This window comes from Pipistrellus kuhlii, unplaced genomic scaffold, assembly GCF_014108245.1.
Source record: "Pipistrellus kuhlii isolate mPipKuh1 unplaced genomic scaffold, mPipKuh1.p scaffold_m20_p_4, whole genome shotgun sequence".
NCBI classification, from domain to species: Eukaryota; Metazoa; Chordata; class Mammalia; order Chiroptera; family Vespertilionidae; genus Pipistrellus; species Pipistrellus kuhlii.
This window is the reverse complement of record NW_023425540.1, coordinates 89,191,604-89,216,339: the sequence shown is the minus strand read 5'-3', so window position 1 is coordinate 89,216,339 and position 24,736 is coordinate 89,191,604. Positions and strand designations below refer to the sequence as shown.

The 24,736-nt window shown below is 48.8% G+C and overlaps 1 protein-coding gene and 1 long non-coding RNA gene across 4 annotated transcripts in view; both read right to left on the bottom strand.

Moving 5' to 3' along the window:
- Positions 1-628, bottom strand: part of LOC118703365 — a 30,412-nt gene extending 29,784 nt beyond the window's left edge. Inside the window, exon 1 of the long non-coding RNA XR_004983005.2 lies at positions 307-628. This is a non-coding gene — a long non-coding RNA (uncharacterized LOC118703365). The remainder of the gene's footprint in view (positions 1-306) is intronic.
- Positions 629-2,949: 2,321 nt separating this feature from the next.
- SRL (sarcalumenin) overlaps positions 2,950-24,736 on the bottom strand; it is a 47,917-nt gene continuing 26,130 nt past the window's right edge. The window contains exons 2-8 of one of the 3 annotated variants that reach the window (XR_006739700.1): positions 22,757-23,722; positions 20,815-20,916; positions 19,597-19,692; positions 13,887-14,003; positions 11,611-11,844; positions 8,565-10,099; positions 2,950-2,962 (exon numbers count right to left, since the gene is read on the bottom strand). Coding sequence is in view for 2 of the 3 variants with exons in the window: in XM_036410230.2 (XP_036266123.1) it covers positions 9,288-10,099; positions 11,611-11,844; positions 13,887-14,003; positions 19,597-19,692; positions 20,815-20,916; positions 22,757-23,722 (2,327 nt within the window). In the remaining variant the exon portion in view is untranslated. Of the gene's footprint in view, positions 2,963-6,852; positions 10,100-11,610; positions 11,845-13,886; positions 14,004-19,596; positions 19,693-20,814; positions 20,917-22,756; positions 23,723-24,736 lie in introns of those variants that run through there. The other 2 variants (XM_036410230.2, XM_036410231.2) reach the window with 2 other exon arrangements.

The window sequence follows — 24,736 nt, the reverse complement described above, 5'->3', positions numbered from 1 at the left end:
TAGGGGAGGGTGGCGGTAAGGGGAAGAGATCAACCAAAGGACTTGTGTGCATGCATATAAGCCTAACCAGTGGTCATTGACAACAGGGGGGTGGGAGCATACATGGGGAGGGGTTTGGGATGGGAATGAGGGGATGAGAACAATTATGTGAGACCATAATCAATAAAGAAATTTTAAAAATAAATAAAAATAAAGTTTTTAAAAAGAGCAGAGGGGAAGGCAGTTTGTATTCAAGTTTCTCTGAGTTTCTGAAAGGTTAAGGGAGGTGGTGGGGTAATCTCTTTAGAGTCTCAGTTCCTGTTTTACCTGAGGGCTGGCCGCAGGAGAAAACTACAACACAACCACCACCGGCCCCGATCAGTCTCGGGCATTCTTCACGTTCCTCAAATGCTCCAGAGATGGTGACCTCACACCACCGCCGAGAGCGAGCTCCAGACCCCGCCCGGCCCAAATCAAAACTTCCCACACCCTCCGCGGGTTCCGCAGCAAGCGGCGCCCGGAGCGGGAGGGGGGCGGCGGCGCCCCCGCCCCGGGGGGCGGTGAAGACCCAGAGGGCGAGGCTCGCGAGCCCCGCGGGAAGGGAACCCCCGGGCTCAGCCAGCCCGGCCGCCCTCGCCCCCGGCGCTGAGGCCCCGCCCACCCCGCTCAGCCGAGCCCGCGCGCCGGGAGCACCGCCGCGAGTCTGCGCATGCGTGAGCGCCTGCGCGTGACTCGGAGGCGCGCGGCCTGCGGGGGGGGGGGGGGGAGCCCTCGGCCAGGCCGCGGCCGCGAGTGGAGGCGCATGCGCTGCGTGGGCTCAGGCCAGACCCTGGGGCACTCGGTGCGAGTGCCGGTGCCGCCGCTTGATGGGTCCGCAGGATCGCGCTGATGAGCCCCCCTCAGAACTAGCCAATGTGTGCAGGAGGAGGCGGGTTTGAGGGACGAGTCCAAATTCGGCCAGGCTCCCGGTTCCCCTACCCTCACGACTCTGACAGAGAACAGCCCAGCATAGAACCTGTTTCCCCTCGAAAGCGGGAAGGCCGGGGAAGGCCGAGGTCCTGCAGCCGCAGTGAGGACGCGGGCCGGGCGGCGCTGGAAGGAGCCCGAGCCCGCAGGACTTTTGCAGAAGGAGTAGGGCGGGAGCAGCCCCGCGTCCTCCTCTGGCCCTGGGCTCACACGCTGCGGGTCCGTGTGTCCGCTGTCCCTGGTCCTCTGGGATGGAGGGGCCGAAATGTCACAGGGTCCAGAGAAGAGACACAGATTCGGGTCTGCCCAGGGCTGGTGGGCATCCAGGGCCCATCCGTAGGGCCAGACTGATAGGGGGCTCCAGCAGCAGTTGGTTCCCAGCTCCTCAGGAGCGGGCAGGACAGAAACCCAGGGACCCCTCACCCAACAGGCCGGGGATCTGGGACCGGAGGGGCCCTGCCCACCCGATACTGTCAATGTTGCCAAAATAGGCTTCCTGACCTCAAGCCCTCACCTCTCCAGCCAGACCCAGGGCTGCCGGATCTTCTCTGCTTCTCCATGGCACCCTCCTTTCCGAAATTTGCAGTGGCCTGGAGCCCAGACCTCTTGGACTTCCATTTAAAGGCTGGTTTTCCCCCACTTACCGCATCTCACCTTGATTCCTCAACCGCCACACAACAGATACCTTCCTTTCTCCCAGCCTGGGCCCTGGATCTTTCCCAGGATCCAACCCCCTGACCCCTGACCTTCCAAACCTGCCCATCCTACAAAGTGTAGCTAGAATTCCACTCTCTTCCCTAGCTTGGTGACCCCCTGGTGGCGCAGGAGTCTCAGAAGAGCCGGGATGTTGTGCAAGTGGATTCTCCCCCACAAAGAGAATCTATTATAAATAAATTTAACAGCCTGTATGCATTGGTCAGACTTTTCAGATAATTACATTTGCAAATGAGGGAGAAAAACCCTGTCAGACCATGTATCCCGATTTATGATTTAGAAGATGTGGTCACTTTATCCCTGAAGACTTCCCTCCCTAATTATTCCAGTTCTATGCCTGGTATTCCTAACTCAATGGTTAGGAGCAAGGATTACCGCTGATTAAATATGTCAAATTCCAAATCTTTTGAAGTCATGGGGGGGGAGGGGGGAGGTCTAGAAGTTTGACAAAAATGGAAATATATCCATAACATACTTTTGCACTCTTCACAAATACAAAATCACTCTTTTTATTGTGTCAGAAAAATGTACTGGTCTAGGCTCCAGTTTAACACAAATCAATGTGATTGAACATAGCATAAATAGTGAAATGAGTAGAAATTTGTCCTTTTAGTTTGATTTGTCATGTACTAGCTGAATGAACTTTAACAATTTCTCCGGAGATTTGCTTTCCTCCTGTTTAATTTGGATTTGGGATTTGGGGATAATATATATATTTTATAAGATGATTATGGTGAAATAGAGTTAAATGGGTGTTTTTGTTGTTGTTTTCAATTTTAAGTATTTTTTGTTCAGGAAATAATCCTCAATAACATTTCTAAAGAAAATTACTTTTAAATGGTTTAAACTTTGTTGCTAGCAAGCTTTAAGGTGCTGAGTGACTATTTAAAAAATTAGGCACTGTCCAAATTTTAGGCACTGTTCTGAATTTTTTCCACTTTGGGATCAGGGAGGCCAGTGTCACCTAATGTGACCCTAAGCAAGTAACCTAGCATAACCTTTAGGGTGAGTCAGGCAGCAGCTAGGATTTTGACTCTACCACTTACATATGCCATCATCTCAACCACTCTGACCATCAGTCTCCTCATCAGTAAAATATGAATAATAGTCATAACTTGTTCTGAATGCTTTCTGTGGGCTGTGTACTATTTCAAGCATGTTGCATATATTAGGTCATTTAATTCTGACAACTCCAGGAGAGGACTATAAATATCTCCACTTTATGAAGGAGGAAACTAAAGCCAGAGAAGATAAGACATTTGTCTAGTGGAAACCAGTTTGGCTCAATGGATAGAGCACTGGCCTGTGGCCAGGGTTCGATTCCAGTAGGGAGTATGCAAGAGGCAGCTGATCGATATTTCTTTTTCATTGATGTTTCTAACTCTCTATTCCTCTTCTTCCTCTCTGTAAAAAATCAATAATTATATATATATATATATATATATATATATATATATATATATATATATTTTTTTTTTTTTTTTTTTTAGTGGAGCAAATAATCTGTTTAAAAAAAAAAAAAAGCCAAAACCGGTTAGGCTCAGTGGATAGAGAGTCAGCCTGCGGACTGAAAGGTCCCCGGTTCGATTCCGGTCAAGGGCATGTACCTTGGTTGTGGGCACATCCACAGTGGGGGGTGTGCAAGAGGCAGCTGATCAATGATTCTCATCAATGTTTCTAACTCTCTATGCCTCTCACTTCCTCTCTGTAAAAAAATCAATAATATATATATATATATATATATATATATATATATATATAAAAAAGAAGACATTTGTCTAAGGCTGCCCAGCTAGCAAGTGGTGGAGCCCAGGCTGAATCCCAAGCAATGTGACCCCAGAGTCTGTGCTCTAGTCAGTACTGGACTGGATGGCCTCTTTCTGTGGGGTTCTTGAAGGACTGAATGAAATAATATACATAAAGCACTCAGCTTGTGGCCTGGGACACAACTATTAAAAGTATCCCATTATCTTAAGGTATAAGTGTGATAATGTCTCTGCACCCACAGCCCAGTTCCTGGCACAGAGGAATACTCTAGATTAGAAACTGATTCCCTTCCCCATTGACATTATGTGAAAACAGAGAACATGTTCCACAGTGCAGGCAGACATTTAGAAATGCTCATTGGGCCCTAGCCGGTTTAGCTCAGTGGATAGAGCACCAGCTTGCCAACTGAAAGATCCCAAGTTCGATTCCAGTCAAGGGCACATGCCCAGGTTGTGGGCTTGATCCCCAGTGGGGGATTTGCAGGAGGCAGCTGATCCATGATTCTCTCTCATCATGGATGTTTCTATCTTTCCCTCTTCCATCCTCTCTGAAACCAATTAAAAAAACATAGTTTAAAAAATGCTCATTTGTGCATGTTATTTTATCCTTAGGAAGAGATGTGGGTACAGGGAATTCCCAAGAATCTGTTGAATACACCTTGGCTACAGGCATATTTGTGTCTCTGCTCTCATTTACTTTTTTTCTTATACTTTTTTTATTGTCTCTATGTTCTTCTTAAGCAGGGGTGGGGAACATCTGGCCCGAGGGCCGACTAAGGCCTGTGAAATCATTTGGTCTGGCCCTGCCAATGCATTAGGGGTGAATTAATTGACCAAATGTCACAGGCTAATTTTTAAGTGGATAATTTTGTATGGCCTGAAAATAATGTTGTAAATATACAAATGGCCTTGAGCAGAAAAAAAAGTTCTCCACTTCTAAAAAAAAGGTTTCCCTTGATTGAGAAAAGCCTCAGCCTAATGCTGTAGAACATGGAATTGGTATGAAATGTTGCCAGGACTTGTGAGTTTCTGAAGGCTCTAACTTTCACCCAGTTGCCAGGAGTAGAATCCAACTCCTGCAAAGCCCTGGGTCTGGCAGAATGTCCTTTATGGCTAAAATTTTCCTGGGTCTCCACACTGGGTTGGGCTTTGGGTTCACTCCACTCACAATTGTTCCCCTAATCTGTTCCCACATCGTTCATACAATTACTTCTTCTCAGCCATGCCCACCCACCACCCCAGACATACCTGTTCCTCTGGACCCTCTCCACACAAGATGCAATGCACAGACCCCATCTTTACCCCTCCCCCCAAAAAAACACTTATTCTTTCTTTCATTCCACATATGTGATGTGTCTTACGTGCCAGGCACTGTGCTAGGTATCGGGGCATCGTTTGTCCACAAAAACTCACATACACATCTGTTTGTCCACACACAGACATTACATGAAGGTACCTGCATGCCCCTTATACATATAACCACATGCAACCCCCATATATGCAAAGGGTACATACACATACCTGTAAAAACACTCTCCATTCAGCCCCTCACATCACTGGCCTATGTTTAGAATGGTCTTTGATTTTGCTTCCTCCATTTTGTGTTTACTTACCTATCGTCTTAATGGCAGATTTAACCTAAAGATGGTAAGGTGTGAGGCTTGTGAAATAGTCCAGTTTTGATCACTCCAGCAGTTTCTGGCATGTTACGTTTACCTTCAAAACAGATCTCACCTACCTTCCCTTTTCCAGGGAAAAGCTCCTTATTTGTCCCAGTCTTGGGGAAATGCTGGTTGCAATCATGGGTGGGAGAAGTGGCCTGGGGCAGGGGTGGGTAGGCAGCAGTGGTCTTAGGTCAGCTTGCTCGGTTGTTCAGACTGTGGACCCTAATCAAGAGGAGAGTGAGGGAGAAGGAGGAAATGATCTCATTGCCCTGAGATCAGCCCCTTCTGACAGGAAAACCCAGAGCAGGTGGCCAAGCTGCTGAATCCCGCATCTTCCCTGGCCTGGCAGTTCAACCTCCCGCCAACTCCGAGGACCCCGTTCTTGTCCTTTAAGAAACATGCTCTCACCTGGCCAGTATGTCTGGCTGGTTGAGCATCAACCTATGAACCAGGAGGTCGTGGTTTGATTCCCGATGAGGGGCATGAAGGAGGCAGATGATCAATGATTCTCTCTCATCATTGATGTTTCTGTCACTATCCCCATCTCTCTTCCTCTCTGAAATCAATAAAAATACATAAAGAAACATGCTCTCAAGTGTGTTGGGGAGGGAGGGGGAAGAGGGGAACTTTTGCTCTGAAGGGCACAGGCTTGGGAAGACATGGACAGGTTCAGGTTTCTTTAAAGACAAGAATAGACTGGAGGCCCAGGCTATGTATGCTATGGGGGCACCACTTCCTGTAGAAGCCACGGGAGATGCCTTCCTTACATTCAGGGCAGACCTTTGGGCTCCTCCACCAGAGCCTTCAGGCACCAAGTGGGCAGCTGTGTGGCTGAAGGCGTGGATCACACACCTCTGAGAGAGACTGAGGTAGATTTCAATAGCTCCTATGAATGGGCTCCTGCCGCAGAAGCAGGAGAATGACAATTTCAGGGAAGTGCTTCTTCAAGTCTACCACTATACTACAGCAGGCCTCAGTGTCACAGCCAACTGAGGGAATAGGTCATCTTTGACACTGGGAGGCTAGGAGAAGGAAGCTTGAAAAGAAGACAGGGAGGGGTAAGGAGATGCAATTATAAGTTTTCAATCTATCCCCAAGAAACTTAAAAATTGGTACATGGGAATGAGAGCAGACAGGAGGAATGAATAGGTGGAGCACATGTGAAACTATTCTGTATGACACTATCATGGTGGGTACATGTCATTATATATTTGTTCAAACCCACAGAATGTATACCACCAAGAGTGAACCCCAGCCGGGACCGGTTTGGCTCAGTGGATAGAGCGTCGGCCTGCGGACTGAAAGGTCCCGGGTTCGATTCCGGGCAAGGGCATGTACCTTGGTTGCGGGCACATCCCCAGTGGGGGGGGGGGGGGGGTGCAGGAGGCGGCTGATCGATGATTCTCTCTCATCGATGTTTCTAACTCTCTATCCCTCTCTCTTCCTCTCTGTGAAAATCAATAAAAAATATATATTTTTTTTAAAGTGAACCCCAATGTAAACTACAAACTTTGGGTGCCTATGACAGGTCAATGTAGGTCCATCAATTGTAACAAAATTCATTACTCTGTGGGGGTGTTGATCGTGAAGGAAGGGATTCGTGTTGGGGGGAGGAGTATATAGGAAATCTCCTTCCTTACTCTTCAATTTTGCTGTGAACCTAAAACTCTAAAAAACAGTCTTAATAAAAATTAGTATACTCTACTAGATTTAAAGGAAGATAAAGAGGTTGAACTGGTTGGATACAATCAAAGTACAATGTGTTAAAGAGAGATTGGAACTTTATTGAGACTTTCTACCTGATGAAATCAGAATGGAAAGAACACTGGAAAGGTTCCACTTGGGAGAGAAACAGCTACAGTTCAGGCACAAATACTCACAAATACTCCTCTTGAGGGATCTCTGGATCCTAAATTTCCCCCAGCTTTCAACCTACCCCCTACCCCCCATAAAAGTCAGAATTCTGCTTAAAATCCACCTCCACAGAGTGAGGCACAAAATAGCTCTTAACGTCCAAGCTGACTGACGGACAAGCCTGCGGGCAGTTAGAGAAAAGGAAAGTCAAGGAGTGCGCACAGGATTAGGAATAAGAAAAGAAAGGGGGCGGGGATCACACTGACGTGTCACCACCCTGAAAATATAAATATTGTATGAATGTATTAGCCTCATCCCACCTTCTTCCCCTGAAGCAATGGTGACAGTAGCTATGACAATGCCCATACAATCCTGCATATTTTATTTCCCTTACTGCACTGAGAAACACACATATGGCAAGAGGAGCTCCAGTGCATTAAGGGGCATTAAGGAGCAAGGTGGGAGGGCAGACTGATAGGATAAAGGACACAGAGATGAGGCAAGGGTTGGTTCTTGGTGAGAAGGAAAGCAGCGCATCAGGCCCTGCCACCAGGCTCCTTGGACACCCCCAGCAGATCGTTTTCTTCTTGGTTGGCTCTGTCCTTAGAAACAATGTCCTAAGGCTGTGGGGCCTTGGCTTTCTTGTGGGAGGTTCCAGGTCCTCCACGAAGCCAAAGGAAGCAGCAGCCTCTGTTGCAGCTGCAGCAAAGTGCTGCTAATTCTGAGAAACAGGAATTCCGAAGTTGCAGTTCTCCACATGGCCCTAATCTGATTGCCAATTTACTTCCACTGCCTATCCGCAGTGCCGCTCCCTCTGCCTTCATCTTCACTTTCCTTCTGCACCAGGATGACTTCCTGGTGCTGGCAGGACCTGACCCATGCCTCCTGGTAAAGCTCCAGAGAGAGGCAGGAGCCCCTCAGGACAGCCCGGGGCCCACTCTCCAGGCTTTGCACAGACTGTTCACTTACCCACCTTTTTGCCAAACGGCTCCTCCCCTCCAGGCAGGGTCCTTCCTCCAGCCTCAGTCCCTCGCTGCCCTTCTGGGTGGCACACCAGCCAGGCAGAACTCTCACAAGTTCTTTCACTATGCTCTCTGGCATCTGTTATCTCCCTAATCTCTCTTGGACAACATAATGCACACATATCCACACTTATTGGTATCTGAAGGCCCAGGCTTTCCTGTGGTACGTCCAGTGGGAATCAGCATCAAGTTCAAGTGGAAAACGGAAGGTTAAGCCTTCGTTGCCACTGACGTTGATGGCTGGTGCTGGTTCTGACTCCTGTGAGTTTTGAGTGTTAGCACATCAGGGAATGAGAAGACGGGAAAGGGAAAGCCATGGTGACGAAAATCAGGAAGGAGCGACTCTTCTGCGGAGTGTCTCCACAGAGAAGTTGTGGAAACAGCCTCCTCTTACATTTGGAAGAGGCGGACTGCCCAGAGGAGTCCCCAAGGAAAAGGAGCAAGGTCTCCACTGTACCCTCTGAAACCCAAAGACTTTGGGATCCAAGTTTTCCAAGACATGCAATAAACAAAGACACACTGCAAACCAATTAACCCTCTGAACTGTCCTTTCACTGAAGTCACTTCCAGGGAATTACCTGAATGCATGGAACGCTAACCCTTCTCTTGGGGGCAAATAAAGGGACTCAGCTTCCCAGCTGGCTTAGAACACCACGTCAGAGAAATGGCATGGGGGAGGGAGGCAGACCCTTCTCTTAGCCTGGGAACTCTCTCTTAGCGTTCAGGTATCCTAAACCACCCCTCCCAAGCCTGGAGGAGACAGGGAAGAGAGCCTGGGGAAGGCTCAAAACCCAGATTGATTCAGGCCCTAGAGATTATCCACTATTGAAGTCAACCAAAGTTTAAGAGACAGCTGAGCACTGGAGGGAGGGGGGGAAAGACACCAAAGACTGTGTAGAAGGCAGCCACAAAGGACCAGGACAGTCCTACTGACTCAAGTCTTCTCTTTTCCCAGCTTAAAGGGGGGAAAGGAACTTCAGCTGCTTTTAGCTTGTTTAATGCTCATCAACTCAGTATACCCTAGAATTCAGCTGCTCTCTGTCCCTCCAAGATAGGACCCAGGAAAAGCAGGTATGGCCTGACTTGCCTCAATCAGGCCTCCTAATTGAAGCAATGAGACAAGCAAACTATAATTCACAGTTTCCACTCTGCTCCCTCAACCCACACCTTCCCCCACAACTGGCCTCAATTAACTCCCAAATCTCCAATGTGTGATGATTCTTGCCAGTGTGGCTCAAAGGGCTAATAAACCAGGACTTCTCAGACAGTTTAGAACACAAGCTCATTCACCAACAGGAACCCGAGAATGGCCACACAACAACCTAGTGTTTCTTATAGCGATTCTTTGGGGTTTCCCCACACCCTGTTTTGTCACAGTTGAGAGCACCTGGATTCTTCCCCAGCCCCAGGCTTCCCAGGAGCCCAGGGAGCTCGTGGGTGATGGCCCGCTCAATCTTCTCCAGAAAGCAGCCCCCCATGTAGGAGCACTGCTGGGAGAGGAGCTTGAAGCTGGAAATGGGGTTGATCCCAAAGAAGTCCTTGTAGGCCTCTCGGTTGGGAAGGTCAAACTTGCTGACGTTGGTCTTTGCCAGGATGGTCTTGAAGATGTAGAATTTATCGGGATCTTCCACAATGTCCTTAAAGACCAGCTCTCCGTCGCTGAAGAAGGTCATTTTGTCCTTGTACGTCTGCAGATAGCGGTCGACCAAGAGGGCGTGGATGCGAACCCGGATGGCATGCTGGCGGATGAAGGCTATCTTGTTCTCCAATCTGTTCTCGATCACCTGGTTCAGGTCTTCCAGGAGGGAGATCTCTTCCTTGAGAAACAGGTCCCGGTGAGTGTCGGGCTTGTAGTCTTGTGGCCAGAAGGAGCTGACGTAGACCCTTGGGGGCTCAGTGACGTTGATGAGCGGGGCCAAGCTCCAGAAGAGAGCCCCGTAGACCCGCATAAGCATCTGAGTAGCCAGGTTGTCGGCCTTGTTCAGGATGATCCTTATCTGCGATTCACGCCCCTTCAGCTGGCGGAACAGCGTCTCCAGTTCCAGACCCACATCCAGCTTGGTTGGGTCAAAGACGACAAAGATGAGGTCAGCTCTGTCAATGAACCATTGGCACACATCGTTGAAGGGGTAACCTTTGGGAGAGGGAGTGAGAAGTCAGGCTGAGCAAGCATTAGCCCAAGCCCCTTGTGCCTCTTGCCAGAACCAAACCATTGGTTCCACAGGTTGAAGGAAATAACAGCATTAAGGATTTTCTGGCCTTCTGAAGGCTTTTAAGAATTAATTGTGTGTCTCCTGCCCCTTTTCAACCATCAGCCAAGAACAGCCTGATCCTTGCTTTAGTCTAAGTGGAATCCAAGGTTCCAGGGAAGCAAAATGCTTTTTTTAAAATGGAGATTTTCCTACTGTATAAAAAGATCCGGGGCAGTGGCGAAGATGTTGAAGGAAAAAAGTGAGGGAATTAGAAGGATGTGAAAGAAAGGATCTACCAGTACTAGACTTTTTGAGGTGATCACTTCTAAGTTATATAAATGTCTAATCACTATGTTCTATACCTGAAATTAGCATAAAATTATATATCAACTGTAATTATAAAAAAAAAGGTTTAATTAATACAAATTAAAAAGAAGAGTGAGGATCCATCATTTAGTGGAAGAAATGCAAATCTGGCATAGGCCAAGGCTGGAATTAGGGCTTTGTCACTGGCCAGCTGAATATTAAATGCTCCCAAGTTTTAGCATTTCAGCTAGAAAATGACAAGAACTATGAAGCCTAGCCTACTCTCATGAGTACTATGTTGCTATAAATACAGGAAAGCACCTAACTTAAACTTCTAGTCACAAGGTAGGTGCTTAATATCTTTTCACTGCTTCAACTTCTTATTTTCAAAATGAGGAGGCTAGGAATATGTCTTGACATTGTTTTACAACAATCAGCCAATAATGCATAAAATTACCTAATATATACTAGGATAAAGGTTAATATTAGTGATATTATTACTAGTCATAAAACAGGGTCCGGTTATAAGCAAAATAGAAGTGAGAGCCATAAACTGAGATCTATCATCTGGTCATATATTCTACAAATGCCTGTTATGACTCATCTTTGCAGATAACCCTGAGTCATGACGATACTCGGTGGCCTATCTACAGCTTAGTGCCTGCTGGGCCCAAAGTGGCACTCCCCTGTCACTTGAAGGTAAGTAGGGCTTTTGATACAGGCTTTTGTTGAAGCAGGCCTGGTAAAGCAGGAAGAATTAAAGGTCAGGTTCAACCCAGCCCCAGGTTAGCCAGAGGTCAAGTACACCTGGACTGAGATCCAATTAATCCAGGTCCTTGATCAATCAGGACAGCCTGGGCCTCCTAAAGCAGCTCAGCCCCAGTGCGGACCTTGAGGAGCTACTTACAGAGAAGATCAGCTTCCTCTTGGGAAAATAACGATCACCTCCAAGCCCAATCAGTCCTTGGGGAGGTAAAAGGACAAGGTACTCCACACCTAAGTGGCACCACAGTAAAAACAAGTAGGGGATGGAGGCAGAGAACACATCCCCTGGTGATGGGCAATGCTGGCCACATTTCCTCTCCCCTGCCTGCCTACCACCCACTGTCAAAAGCTCACCCTGTGTCAGAAATGACTGCTAAATTACCTCTTTCTTGCTGTTTGCGGTTCTCAATGATGCCTGGTGTATCCACAAAAGTGACCCGCTCTAGAAGTTTGTGGGGAACCTCGATGCCAATCAGCTTTTCCAGGAAATTCTGGCCAAACTTCTCGAGGGGTGAGAAGGACCGGGTACTGTCAGCTGCCATGACAATACCCTCGATGGTTTTTAGCTTAGGTCCATGCATGATGACAGTGAACTCAGAGGTGGTAGGCTCAGCACCTGCACACACAGGCACAAGGTTAATAGGAATATAGTCACCTCCTGGGAAGAGACCTACTACAAAGCAGATGGGTAGGCAAGGTATTTCAGGGAGGGTTTGCCACAAGAATCAGCTACTATGTTTGCTAAGCTAGTGACTTTCCTTTTGTTAACTGTGGAGATATATATATACAATAGTAGAGGTCCGGTGCCCAAAATTCATGCACGGGGGGGTGGGGGGGGGGCATGACCCTCGGCCCAGCCTGAACCCTCTTCAATCTGGGATCCCTCTCACAATCCAGGACTGCTGACTCCCAACTGCTCACCTGCCTGCCTTCCTGATTGCCCCTAACCACTTCTGCCTGACAGTCTGATCACCCCCTAACCACTCCCTTCCCAGCCTGATGGATGCCTAACTGTTCCCCTGCCAGCCTGATTGCCCCTAACTGCTCTCCCCTGCAGGCCTGGTTACCCCTAACTACCCTTCCCTGCAGGCCTGGCCTCCCGCAACTGCTCTCCCCTGCAGGCCTGGGTCCCCCTCCAAATGCCCTTCCCTGCAGGTCCAATCGCCCCCAACTTCCCTTCTCTGCTGGCCCGGTAACCCCTAACTGCCCTCCCTTGCAGTCCTGGTCCCTCCCAACTGCCCTCCCCTGCTGGCCATCTTGTGGCAGCCATCTTGTGTCCACATGGAGACAGCCATCTTTGACCATATAGGGGCAGCCATCTTGTGTGTTGGTGTGACAATCAATTTGCATACTACTCTTTTATTAGATAGGAGATATAGATATAGATATAGATATAGATATAGATATAGATATAGATATAGATATAGATATATAGATATATAATGAAATTTACCACTTTAACCATTTTACATGTACAGTTCAGTAACATTAAGTATGACCACCATCCATCTCCAGAACTTTTTCATTACCCCAAACTGACCTGTATCCATTAAAACTAACTCCTCATTCTTAACTTCCCAGCTCCTGGCAACAACCACCATTCTACTTTCTGTCTCTATGAATTTGATGACTCCAGGGGCCTCATTAAATGGAACCATATGACAAATTGGTTTATTTTGCCCTGGCTGGTGTGGCCCAGTTGATTGGAGTGTTGTCCCATGTACCAAAGGGTCATGGGTTTGATTTCTGGTCAGGGTACATACCCAGGTTGTGGGTTCAATTCCCTAGTGGAACACATATAGGAGGCAACCAATCAACATTTCTTTTTCACATACACGTTTTTCTCTCTCTCTCTTCCTCTTCCTTCCTTTCTCTCTAATATCAATAAAAACATATTAATAAAAATAAAAAAAAATAGCCGAAAGCGGTTTGGCTCAGTGGATAGAGCATCTGCCTGCGGACTGAAAGGTCCCAGGTTTGATTCCGGTCAAGGGTGTACACCTTGGTTGTGGGCACAACCCCCGTGGGCGGGGTGCAGGAGGCAGCTGATCGATGTTTCTCTCTCATCGATGTTTCTCGCTCTCTATCCTTCTCTCTTCCTCTCTGTAAAAAATCAATAAAATATATATATTTTTTTAAATAGTTCCCAAAGTTTCACCCATGTTGTAGTATGTATCAGAACTTTATTATTTGTTAAGGCTGAATAACATTTTGTTTATCCATTCATACATAGATGGATATTTGGGTTGTGTCCACCTCTTGTGTATTGTGAATAATGCTCTACCAACATCAGTGTAGCTACTGATTTCTTTTTTAAATTAATTTTATTAATTTTTTATAGAGAGGAAGGGAGAGGGATAGAAAGCTAGAATCATCGAGAGAGAGAAACACCGACAGCTGCCTCCTGCACACTTCACCAGGGATATGCCCGCAACCAATGTGCATGCCCTTGACCAGAATCAAACCTGGGACCTTTCAGTCCACAGACCGATGCTCTATCCACTGAGCCAAACTGGTTTTGGCTAGCTGCTGATTTCTTGTATGTGATTTTCATTATTATATTGATGACACATAAAAACATATAAATGTTTTGTTTTGTTTTTCATAGTGATTTTACATATGACATTGAAATACAAGAATCACACAAGAAAATCCCACCTGTATAAAGCTGGTAGCGAGTGTCTTCCAACCCGAGGAGGTAGTTTATCATGGTGGATTTGCCAACGCTCCACGGTCCCAGGAACAGCACCATTGGCTTGGAAGTGATTTCCCCATCTGTGGGCAGCAGGAATTAGAGGTGGAAGTGAGTTAACAAGTTTCTCACTACAGGAACAACACTTCTTCTCGCTACATCCCAGACAGTCCATCTAATTGGGTTGTGGAATTCTACGTTGGACCATACGGCATGTAACAATCGGTGGTACATCCTTGCTACATAAGTGCAATCACTCAGTTAAAACATACCAGAAGTTTCCTCAAAAAACTAAAAATGGAATTCCCATTTGAATCAGTGATCCCACTTCTAGGAATATATCCCAAGAAACTAGAAACACCAATCAGAAAGGATATATGCACCCCTATGTTCATAGCAGCACAATTCACCATAGCTAAGATCTGGAAACAGCCTAGGTGCCCATCAGCAGATGAGTGGATTAAAAACCTGTGGTACATCTACACAATGGAATACTACGCTGCTATAAAAAAGGAGTTCTTACCATTTGCAACAACATGGACGGAATTGGAAAGCATTATGCTAAGTGAAATTAGCCAGGCAGAGAAAGATAAATATCCCATGATCTCACTCATTTGTGGAATATAATGAACAATATAAACTGATGAACAAAAATAGATCCAGAGACAGAGAAACATCAATCAAACCGTCAAACCTCAGGGAAGTTGGGGTCGATGGGAGTAAGGGGGAGAGACCAACAGAGGGACTGTGTGCATGCATATGAGCCTAATCAATGGACACAGACAATAGGGGGTGGGGTAATGGTGAATAGGGACATATATGTAAAAAATAAAAAATAATAAATTAATAAATAAAACTTTTATAAGGGGGGGAAAAAAGATACCATTTGGGCCTTGCCCAGATGCTTGGCACACTGGCACCAGAAGGAGGCACTAAGTGAAGTCAACAGATACTGACACAGAGTTTACTCTGAATGAGGCCTCCCGGTGTAGGTCTGGGAAAGCAGCATTCATAAAAGGAGAGCAGAGAGCTGCCACAGAGCAGGGAGCTGTGAAAACTCTGCTATCTGGATTGGTAATAGAAGAAAGGAAATGAGAGAGGTTCATACAATCTTAGGCGGCCTGCACGCTGACGTTGCCTGTCCCCAGCCTCCCTCCCCTTAGCTGCAACTCTTGAAATCCCTCTCAGACTCGGCCCCATCCTGGGTTCTGGGGCCTGTCTCAAATATTAGCCTCCAAAGTTCATGACATATTTGCCAAGTTCCAAGACCAAGCACTGACTGTGGAATCCTTGGTTTCCTGGGTGGTGTCCGGTGCTGGAGAAAACACGCTGGTTGGGGTCGCTAGAAGAAAATGCAGAATTCTCCAGTGCTTTCAGAACCAGGGGATGTGGCCATCCTGTGCTGGCCCCCGCTCTTTCAACCCTCTCTGAACCAAAGAGAGTCAGCCCTGCATAATTTAGTGCCTAAAAATCTCCAGGTTTCTTTATCTCCCTGAGCCTGCAGATAGGCCTCAAAACAGCAGGCACTCCATTTATTTTTTTCTGTTTTAATTTATTTAATGTCTGGGTTCAAAAATCAAAATATAAAGCCCAGCTGGAGTGGCTCAGTTGGTTGAGCATTGTCCTATGCCCCATAAGGTTGCTGGTTCAATTCCCAGACACTCCCCTGCCCCCCTACCCCTCTCTCTCTCTCTCTTTCTCTCTCTCTCCCCGCCCCCTTCCTCTCTCTAAGCATGTCCTCAAGTGAGGATTTTTTAAAAAATCAAAGTATAAAGAGGTATACAAGTGAAAAATCTCACATCCATGTTCCCAATCTTCTAGACCAGGGGTGGGGAACCTTTTTTCTACCAAGGGCCATTTGGATATTTATAACATCATCTCCTGCCAAACAAAATTATCAACTTAAAAAATTAGCCTGCTATATATATATTTGGTCAAACATTTAATTAACTCACCCCTAATGCCTTGGCAGGGCCAGACCAAATCATTTTGCAGGCCTTATGTGGCCTGAAAGCCAGACATTTCCCACCCCTGGCCTAGACCCTCTACATATTGTATTATTTTAGATATTTCCATGCATATATAAGCATACTAGTAGAAAACATACTCTTCATCTTTTTTTTTTTAATATATTTTATTGATTTTTTACAGAGAGGAAGAGAGAGGGATAGAGAGTTAGAAACATTGTTGAGAGAGAATCATCTATCAGCTGCCTCTTGCACAACCCCCTACTGAGGATGTGCCCGCAACCAAGATACATGCCCTTAACTGGAATCGAACCCTGAACCCTTCAGTCCGCAGGCCGACGCTCTATCCACTGAGCCAAACCGGTTTCGGCTCCTCATCTTTTTTTTATAGAAAGAGGAGTGGGGTATTCTTTTTCTGTACCTAGCTTTTTTTTTTTTTTTTTTTTTTTAATTCTCTCTTGAGGATATATTTTCATTGATTTTGAGAGACAGAGAAACATCTATTGGTTGCCTCCCTTACACGCCCTAACCAGAAGTCAAACCCAAAACCTTTTTGTGCATGGTATGACACTCCTACCAACTGAGCCACCCAGCCAGGCTACCCCTCCTTCTCGATGCACTAGTTTTCTTTCTCTAAGGTGAAACCAATCCTAGAAGACCAAGATGGTATGTCATAAGTGGTGGGCACATATATATTGCCTGAAAGCAACACTATGGCCCTACCCCATGAGTTGCTGGCATCTCTGTAGGCATCAACCTCTGGCTTGGGGACAGAAAGGGATAGGCAGGCTGAGGGGATGGCAGGAATCCCCAGTGATAACCTAAGATCCTACAAAAAGTCTATTTTACCCAGTAGGGGGGTAAAATAGACTTTTTGTAGGATCTTAGGTTATCACTTAGGTCCCAGGTACCAGGTCATGGGTTCAATTCCCTGTCAGGGCACATTCCCGGTTTCAGGTTCAATTCCCAGTAGGGGGTGTGCAATTCCCAGTAGGGGGGTAAAATAGACTTTTTGTAGGATCTTAGGTTATCACTGGGGATTCCTGCCATCCCCTCAGCCTGCCTATCCCTTTCTGGGGACGCCAAGGGGGAGGGGACCTTCAGCCAGCAGGCAGCTGAGACCAGCCACCCCGGGGCTCTCCTTGGCTGCTGTTTCAGCCCTCCCTCTGCAGTAGCAGGCATTACTAGCACGAAGGAGGCTACAGGTTGTGCAGGAGAGCAGAGGGTGTGCAGGAGACTGTCCAAGGGCACAGGGAGTCCCAGCACTGGAGGGAGGAGGGGAAAGGGGAGCCAAGTCTGGAAAATGAGCTCAGGAGTCAGGATGCCCTCCCTGCAGAGTGCTATTCCTGGGGCAGCCCACAGCGGGGGCGCCAAACTGCCAGCTCTGAGGGTTGCAGGATAAGGCAGGAGTGGAGGGCAGGGAAGCAACTGGGAGACTGTGACCTCACAACACCTGCACTTCCTTTAGGAAGCCAAAGAGGACCAGTTGGCTCTTAGGCTTGCAGGAAACAGTAGAGCCTGGCCATTGGGGCTCAGTTGGTTGAGCGCTGTCCCAGGTACCAGGTCATGGGTTCAATTCCCTGTCAGGGCACATTCCCGGTTTCAGGTTCAATTCCCAGTAGGGGGTGTGCATGAAGCAGTCGATTGATGTTTCACTCTCTCCCTCTCCCTCGCTCTCTCTAAAAGCAATAAAAAACATATTTAAAAAAAAGAAAAAGAAACAATAGAGATCATTGTGCAACAAGGCGATCTCTCTGAGAAGAGAGTTATAGCCCCAAGTTCCAGCGATGTGGTCTCTGGCACCCAGTTCCTCTCGGAAAGCAGAAATGAGGTACACCCTATGTCAGAGCCACTTTCTAACCATCAGGAGCAGCACACGAGACATACAGAAGCAGCCAAGTCCAGCAGGCGAGGCTCAATGGCTGAGTGTCAAACTATGAACCAGCAGGTCACAGTTTGGTTCTGGGTCAGGGCACATGACAGGGTTGCGGGCTCGATCCCCACTTGGGGCGGGCAGAAGGAAGCTGATCAATGATTCTCTCTCATCATTGATGTCTCTGTCTCTCTCCCTCTCCCTTCCTCTCTGAAATCAATAAAAAAAAAAATTTAATAATATACAGAAGCGCCCAGTTAAGCCAGAAAAATGTTTAATGGCACTCACCATTGAGACAATAAATAGGTATCGTTATTCAAGTTTTCAAAGATGAATAACACTTTAAAAAGACATCGCTGTGGGGGAATAAGAGCTCTCATATTCTGTCATTATGGGTAAAAATTGGAATTGGTACAACCTAAGGCAATTTAGCAACAACTATCAAAATGTTTAATTTCCATAAGCCAGTCAATGAAAGATAAATACCACATGACCTCACTCATTTATGGATATTAAAGAAGATTATAAACTGATGAACCAAAAGACAGATATAAAGACAGTAAAGCAACAAGCAGACTGTCAAATTACAGCGGGGAGGGTAGGGAGATCTGGGGGAGATAAGAGATCAACCGAAGGACTTGTATACATGCATATAAGTACAACCAATGGACACAAAACTCTGGGGAGGGAGGGTATGTATTGGAGGGGGGGCAATGTTAAAATATATACACAGATAATAATTTAATAAAAAAATGTTTAATTTCCAGTGTTCCACTTATAATAATTTATCGTACAAATGTAGTTGCATGAAATATGTAACAATTATAGTAGTGCTTGTAATATTTTTTTTAATTGAAAATGGCAAATTCCTTGCTTCCCATCAGCCAGTGCAGTGCATCCATGCAACTATCTGAAAGAGCAAGAGTAGCTACACACACACAGAGTTTTGTGAGATGATCCCATCTTTGTAAAACAAACAGGAAAAGACATACTTGTACCCAGCTGGTGTGGCTCAGTGGTTGAGTGTCGACCTATGAATCAGGAGGTCACAGTTTGATTCCCAGTCAGGGCACATGCCAGGTTTTTGGGCTCAATCCCCAGTAGGGGGCATGCTTAAGGCAGTCAATCGATGATTCTTTCTTATCATTGATGTTTCTATCTCTCTCCCCTTCTCCCTTCTTCTCTAAATTCAATAAAATATTTTTTTAAAAGACATGCTTGTATATGCTCACATATGCAGAGAAACTATATTCATGAGGAACTACTGTATAACAGTGGGAGTCATGGGGAGTGAAATTATTGGTGTTGAAAGTCAAGAAAGGGGTTTTGTTTTTCAATGTATACTATTTAACTTATTGAGTTTGGGGGGTTGTTTTTTTGTGGAGGGTTTTTTTGTTGTTGTTGTTTTTGTTTTGTTTTGTTTGTTTTGCAACAAGTATACCCTATTTCATTATTTTGAAAATCAACTTTTAAAATAACCCAGACCTGAGGGGAGCTGACCAGGAGGAGTGAACGGGAGGAGGAAAGGATTCCAGGCCAATCAGGGGACTTAAGACATGCTCAGTAAGCGAATAGGGAGTTTTGTGGGCCCTCACTGCCCTTGGAAACCAAACTGCACTACTGAAGCATGAGTGCTTACAAATGAAGTGTTTGCGGAAAGCTCTGCAAATTAAGAGGTACTCCTGCAGAAAAGGATGAGTCCTGTGACTGGGATCTCTAAGAACTTAGGAGAGCTCAGCTCCAGTGTCCTCGAGCCACCACAAGAAGAGCTCGGAACCTCGTGGGCATGGGGGAGTGGGCAGGTTGGAGGCACAGACTCGACCTCGGGCACGGTACCTGTGATCTCGTGCTGCCGAAGCTCGTTGTATTTGTAAGACTGCTCCAGGGGTTTGATGGACGAGTGGTAGATCTTTCGAAGCCGCTGCAGCACCGCTGTGGACAGAGGGGGGGGGGGGGGGAGGCGTCAGGTAGGACGCACTCCAGACTGCTGACCACTGTGGACCAGGTCCCTTCCCAGGGCAGCTCTAGCCCTGCCTAGTGGGGAGCAGGGAGTATCTGCACCCCAGCAACTATCCATGTATTAGCATTCAAGGAGGAGCTGGTGCACATCTCAACCCTCAGAAATCTTTAAACCCAAAGCGTTCCCTCCCCATCCCCTAAAGCTGCCTTTCTTCTTCATCTAGCCCTCTCCTCCCTCCCTCTTCAGCACCACCTCAGCCTTCAGGTAACTGAAGGCCCTTTCCATGGCAGAGAGGAACCCGTCTCCTCTCTGCCTCCACCTCTGCCTGTGTTTGCCTTAGACTCAGAGGGCAAGGAGGTGTGGCGCTAAGCAGGCCCGCAGGCAGGAGAGACACCCTGTCTACCCTTTCCCTGGTCCCTCTGCTTGGATTGCCTTTCCTCCTTCCTGCCATCCCAGAGCCCCAAAGCCTTGGACGATACCCACTCCCAACCTCAGAGGATGCAGACATCCCCAGCACCTAGTTGAGAAGAACATGACTCCAGGAAGAGGTAACTCACAGGGGGAGGCTGGGAGCTCAAAGGTGGGAAAGCAGGGTCTGAGGCACAAAGGGGGGGGGGGGGGCGCTGAAGGTCAGAAACCACACCTGTGCCGCTCCTCTCCAGCTGTGCGCCATAGCAGAGTCCTGCCTGCTCTGAGCTTTCACTAACTCAACTAAGAGGAGACAGTGAGCTCAGCAGGAAGCTGGGGTCGTTATGAGGGTGACATGAAATATTGAGCATGAAAGGGCTTTGTAAACTGTAAAAAAATCAAAGCAAATGTGAGGAACTCTATGAACGCCCCTCCCCAGCCACAGTGTGGAAGCTGGCATCATCCTCAGACACAGCACTGGGGTTTGTCCTTGACCCTTTTGCTGATCCTGCTGCTTGGATTGACTTTCCTCCTCCTGCCAATCCAGAGCCCCCAGGCTTTGGACGCTGCTTGCAGAGTCTCTTCCACAAATCCTCCCCCCGCCCCCCTCCAGGCTTTCCTCCTTGGGGAGACCGCCATCCCCCGCCCAAGGCCTCCCAGGCCAAGCGCCTTCTCCCTCTGGTTACCAGAGTAATCGTCGGCTGGTTTGTCCTCGTTCAGCATCAGCGTTTTCTCGATGTGGGAGCGATCCCTCAGTGGGGCTTCTTCACTCACATCCTCCGCCTCTTCTGCGGACAGAAGCAGAGAGCACGGTCAGAGCGAAGCTAAGAGCCAGCTGGGCTCTCAGCCCCCTAGACACGGATAAGGGCAGGGGCTGAGGAAGTGCTGACAGAAAGCTTGCCAAGTTCCACTAAATGGAGTTCTGTTTCTAGGAAGAACTTTGAAAATCCCAACTCAACATCTGAGAAGCTCTGAGGTCCATTTTATGTTTTCAACGAATAGCAATTGGGCAGCTGTGACGGGCCAAGCACTGAGCATCATGCTGAGACTACGGAGGTGCCCAAAACAGACACAGCTCCTGACTTGGGGTGATTTCCTACAGTCTAGTGGGGCAGGGAGAGAAATCATCTTTAAAGTAATGTATTCATTATAACGTAATGTGGCCGTAGGAGGGAAGATTCCAAAAGCTGTGAGGGCCTAAGAAGTGTGACTAGGAAGTCTTAGGGGGGATTAAAAAACTTCCCAGAAGGGCCACTTATGAGGTATGCTCCACTGTGTGAGGAGCTAAGTAGGTGGAGATAGGGACAGGAGACAGGAGTGGCTTAGCAGGAAGGGTGGCTGGGCCCCAGTGGGTGAGGGTGTGTGCTGTGGGGCAGGAGAGCTCTGCTAAGACTAACCCAGGGGGCCATAGGAGTCTGCATTTCATCCTAGAAGTACTGGCAGCCAGGGAGGGATTCTAAGCAAAATAACCTGATCAAATGAGCATGTGATCGGATTTATAAGGCTGCCATAAAGCATGTGCAAGAGGAGCCTCCGGGCAGAGAGGGGTTCAACTGTTGCTTCTGACCAAGCAAGAGGTGCCCACGACTGCCTGCAGGTCCCCAGGGAGACTGTGTCTACCAACTGCCCGCACAAAGGGTCTTAAGTAATTAGAGGTCATGTGGCCTTGAGCCTGTGAGGCAGCAGGAGAGCAGTTCCACCAGGGATGGAAGCAGAGAAGATCGATGTGTCTTGTGGAGCATCTCAGGACCCAGGCAGCCCCACCCCAGACCCAGGACAGGGAAGACAGGATGAGGAAAGGGGCTGACTGACTGCCAGGGCCCCGTAGATGGTGCTAGTAGCTGGTGAGAGATATGAAAACTGAATTCTGTAGGGAAACCGGGGGGAAGTCACACTGGAAGGATGGAAGGTAAAGACTGGTCCCAGTGCCTCCATCCCAAAAGCCCAGCTCTTGGTCCAGGTCAGTGTCCTTAGTGGATGCAGCCATGGGCATCCTGGCCATGCCTAGGATTCGACAGATTCTCAGTGTTGTCCACTGGCTTTGGCCCTGCCCTTCTCCTTCCCTACTCCCCAGTCCTGAGACAGTAGCTTCTGCTTCAAGCGGACATCTGTGGGACATCAGTGTCATGGCCAGCCTAAGATTTCTTATTGCAATCCTGACCCCAGCCAGTTCACCCCACCTGACAGGTCCCAGGTGCTAGCCCACTGATGTGGTCCTCGGGGGCAGGGGGCGGGCAGGCTCCCAACCTAGATCGCCACCCATACATCTCTTCCCCAGCCTGCACAGGGTCTCAAACCCTGCCATCTTGTCCTCCAGGCTAAGGCACTGGTTGGTGATAAACTGTATCAGGGATCCTAAAGGGCAGGCTCCCAAGGACCTAACTCAGAAGTGACCAGGTTCCTTCATGGCATGGCCTCTCGCTGAGTCCCCCCAGACTGGGAAGAAGTGGCTCGTGAGCAGCCCGAAGGCATCCCCTGGCACTGCGACACTGGGCCAGGCCTCCACCCCCTACACCGGACTGGCTGGGGCTCTCCCGCCCCACCCTGTCCCTGCCTGTCCCACTACATACAAGACTTCCGGGAAGAATGCAGCTGCCCAAGTGCCGGAGCAATTCTGGGGTCCCCTACCCTGAGCCCCCTCCACGGGCTCCTCTGCCTTGGCCTCCGGGGCCTCGTCCCCCTCGGGCCCTGGATTCGGTTCCTCCGAGCTCTGCTGGGCCCCCTCGTCCCCAGGGCTTGGGGTTCCTGCTGCTTCCTGGGGCTCCCCCGCTTCCTCGGAGGTGTCCCCTGCTTCCTCTGAACTAGCCCCAGAGCCGCTGTCCTCTTCTGATTCTTCTTGGGATGGAACTCCTCCTTCCTCGCCTCTGCTGAGGCCGCCACCCTCTTCCTCGGAGGATGCAGCTTCCAGATGCTCCTCCAACTTCCCTGGCGCTTGGCCCTCCAGGGGGGGGTCCTCCTGGGTGTCCCCTGTCTCTACAGCTGGGCTGGGCTCCCCCTGGTCCTCAGGCCCCTCCCTGGCTTTTGCGTCCACGTCCACGACTCCATCTGGCCCTTCTGGCCCCTGATCAGGCCCCGGGACGCCCTCTCCTGCTGTCTCCACTGCCACTGTGCCTTCAGGCTCTGCCGTGCCCGCAGCTGCTCCCTGCGTAGGGCTGTCCCCTAGGACCTCCTTGGCTTCCTCAGTGACCACGCCATTCCCAGCCTGTCCTTCCGCCTCCTCTGTCGAGCCCCCTCTTGCACTGAGCTCTGGCCTCCCTTCTTCCCCAGTCCCCTCTTCCCCTTCTGGGGGGAGGGCGCTCGCTCCTGGTAGCTCCACAGGGTCCCCGGGGGGAGCTGAGGCTGAGGCATTGGAAAGGCTGGCTTCAGGGTCAGAGCCTGGGCTGGGGGCAGTGACGGAGGCCCCCGCGGCAGTCTTCTCCGAGCTCTCAGCCTCCCTGCCATCTGGGGGGTGAAGGAGCAGGTTCTTCTCTTGAGGGGCCGCCTCTGCATAAAGCGCCCTTTCCTTCTCCTCTAGACTTGCATCTCCAGCAGAGAAATGATTCTCCAACAAATTGCCAACATCTTCTGTGCCACCCGAAGCAGAAACTTGCAGTTCTAAATGATTAGAACACGAGTGGTCAGTTTCACAGGGTTGGCACTCACTTCACTTCTCCAAAGAGTCTAACTCAACCTAGCTCCTGTCTTCCGGGAGTGAGGTGTGGACTGGTATGGGTGGCATCTCCCTCCCAGGTCTTCACAACTGCCCTGGGCAGCGAGCAGGGTGGGTGTTACTCTGCCTCCCCCCCCCCCCCCCCGCCATCCCAAGACATAGAGGCCGAGGCTGGGGGAGTTACAGACCCGCTGTCTGTCACTGCAGGACTGAGCGGCTGACACCCATTCCCCAGCTCCTCCCCTGACAGCCTCTGCTGCTGGGTCCCGATGACTGTGTAGGAATGGAAACAGGGTGAGCCTTCCAGTCCTTCCTCAACCTTGCCGCAGGCACGAAGGCACGTGTAGCCTGGCTCACCAGGAGATCTTTCCAAGATAGGACAGATGCCCTGTCAGTTCCTAGAGTCATTAACTAGCGTGCTTTTTATACTGCTATCAGCAAGGGAGTGCAAACAGGTGTGTGCAGGCCAGATAATCTTAGGTTACACGGCAGAGTACTCAGGGGATTACTTGTGGCTCTCAGCCTTATTAAGTCACACATCCAACTCTGTCCCCTTAAGGGCAGGCATTTGCTGGCCTTGCTACCTTAGATTAAAGAGGACGTGGTCAGAGGAGAGGACAATGTCCAAAGCTAGAAGGGCCAGGGCTTCCCGGTGGCCTCGGCCAACCTCTTCTGAGGGTATCCCCTTCTAAAGCTGGTAGCTTTACCGGGAAGCTGGGGGCACAGGGGAAACCAAGCAGGAGAGAACAAAGTAGGGGCTTAGTCTGTGCTAACACCTCTGTCAAGGGACACGTTTAATTTATGTGGAAAATGGTGTCAGAAGTGAGGGTTGAGCCTATTCCTTCTGCCCCTCCCAACCAGACTGCACCTGTTTCAGGAGAAGGCCTGCTTGTGGGGATGAGGAACCGTGGGGCCCTGCCCCGGGGCAGCTGAGACAGCCCCCGGGCTCCCTTGACTCG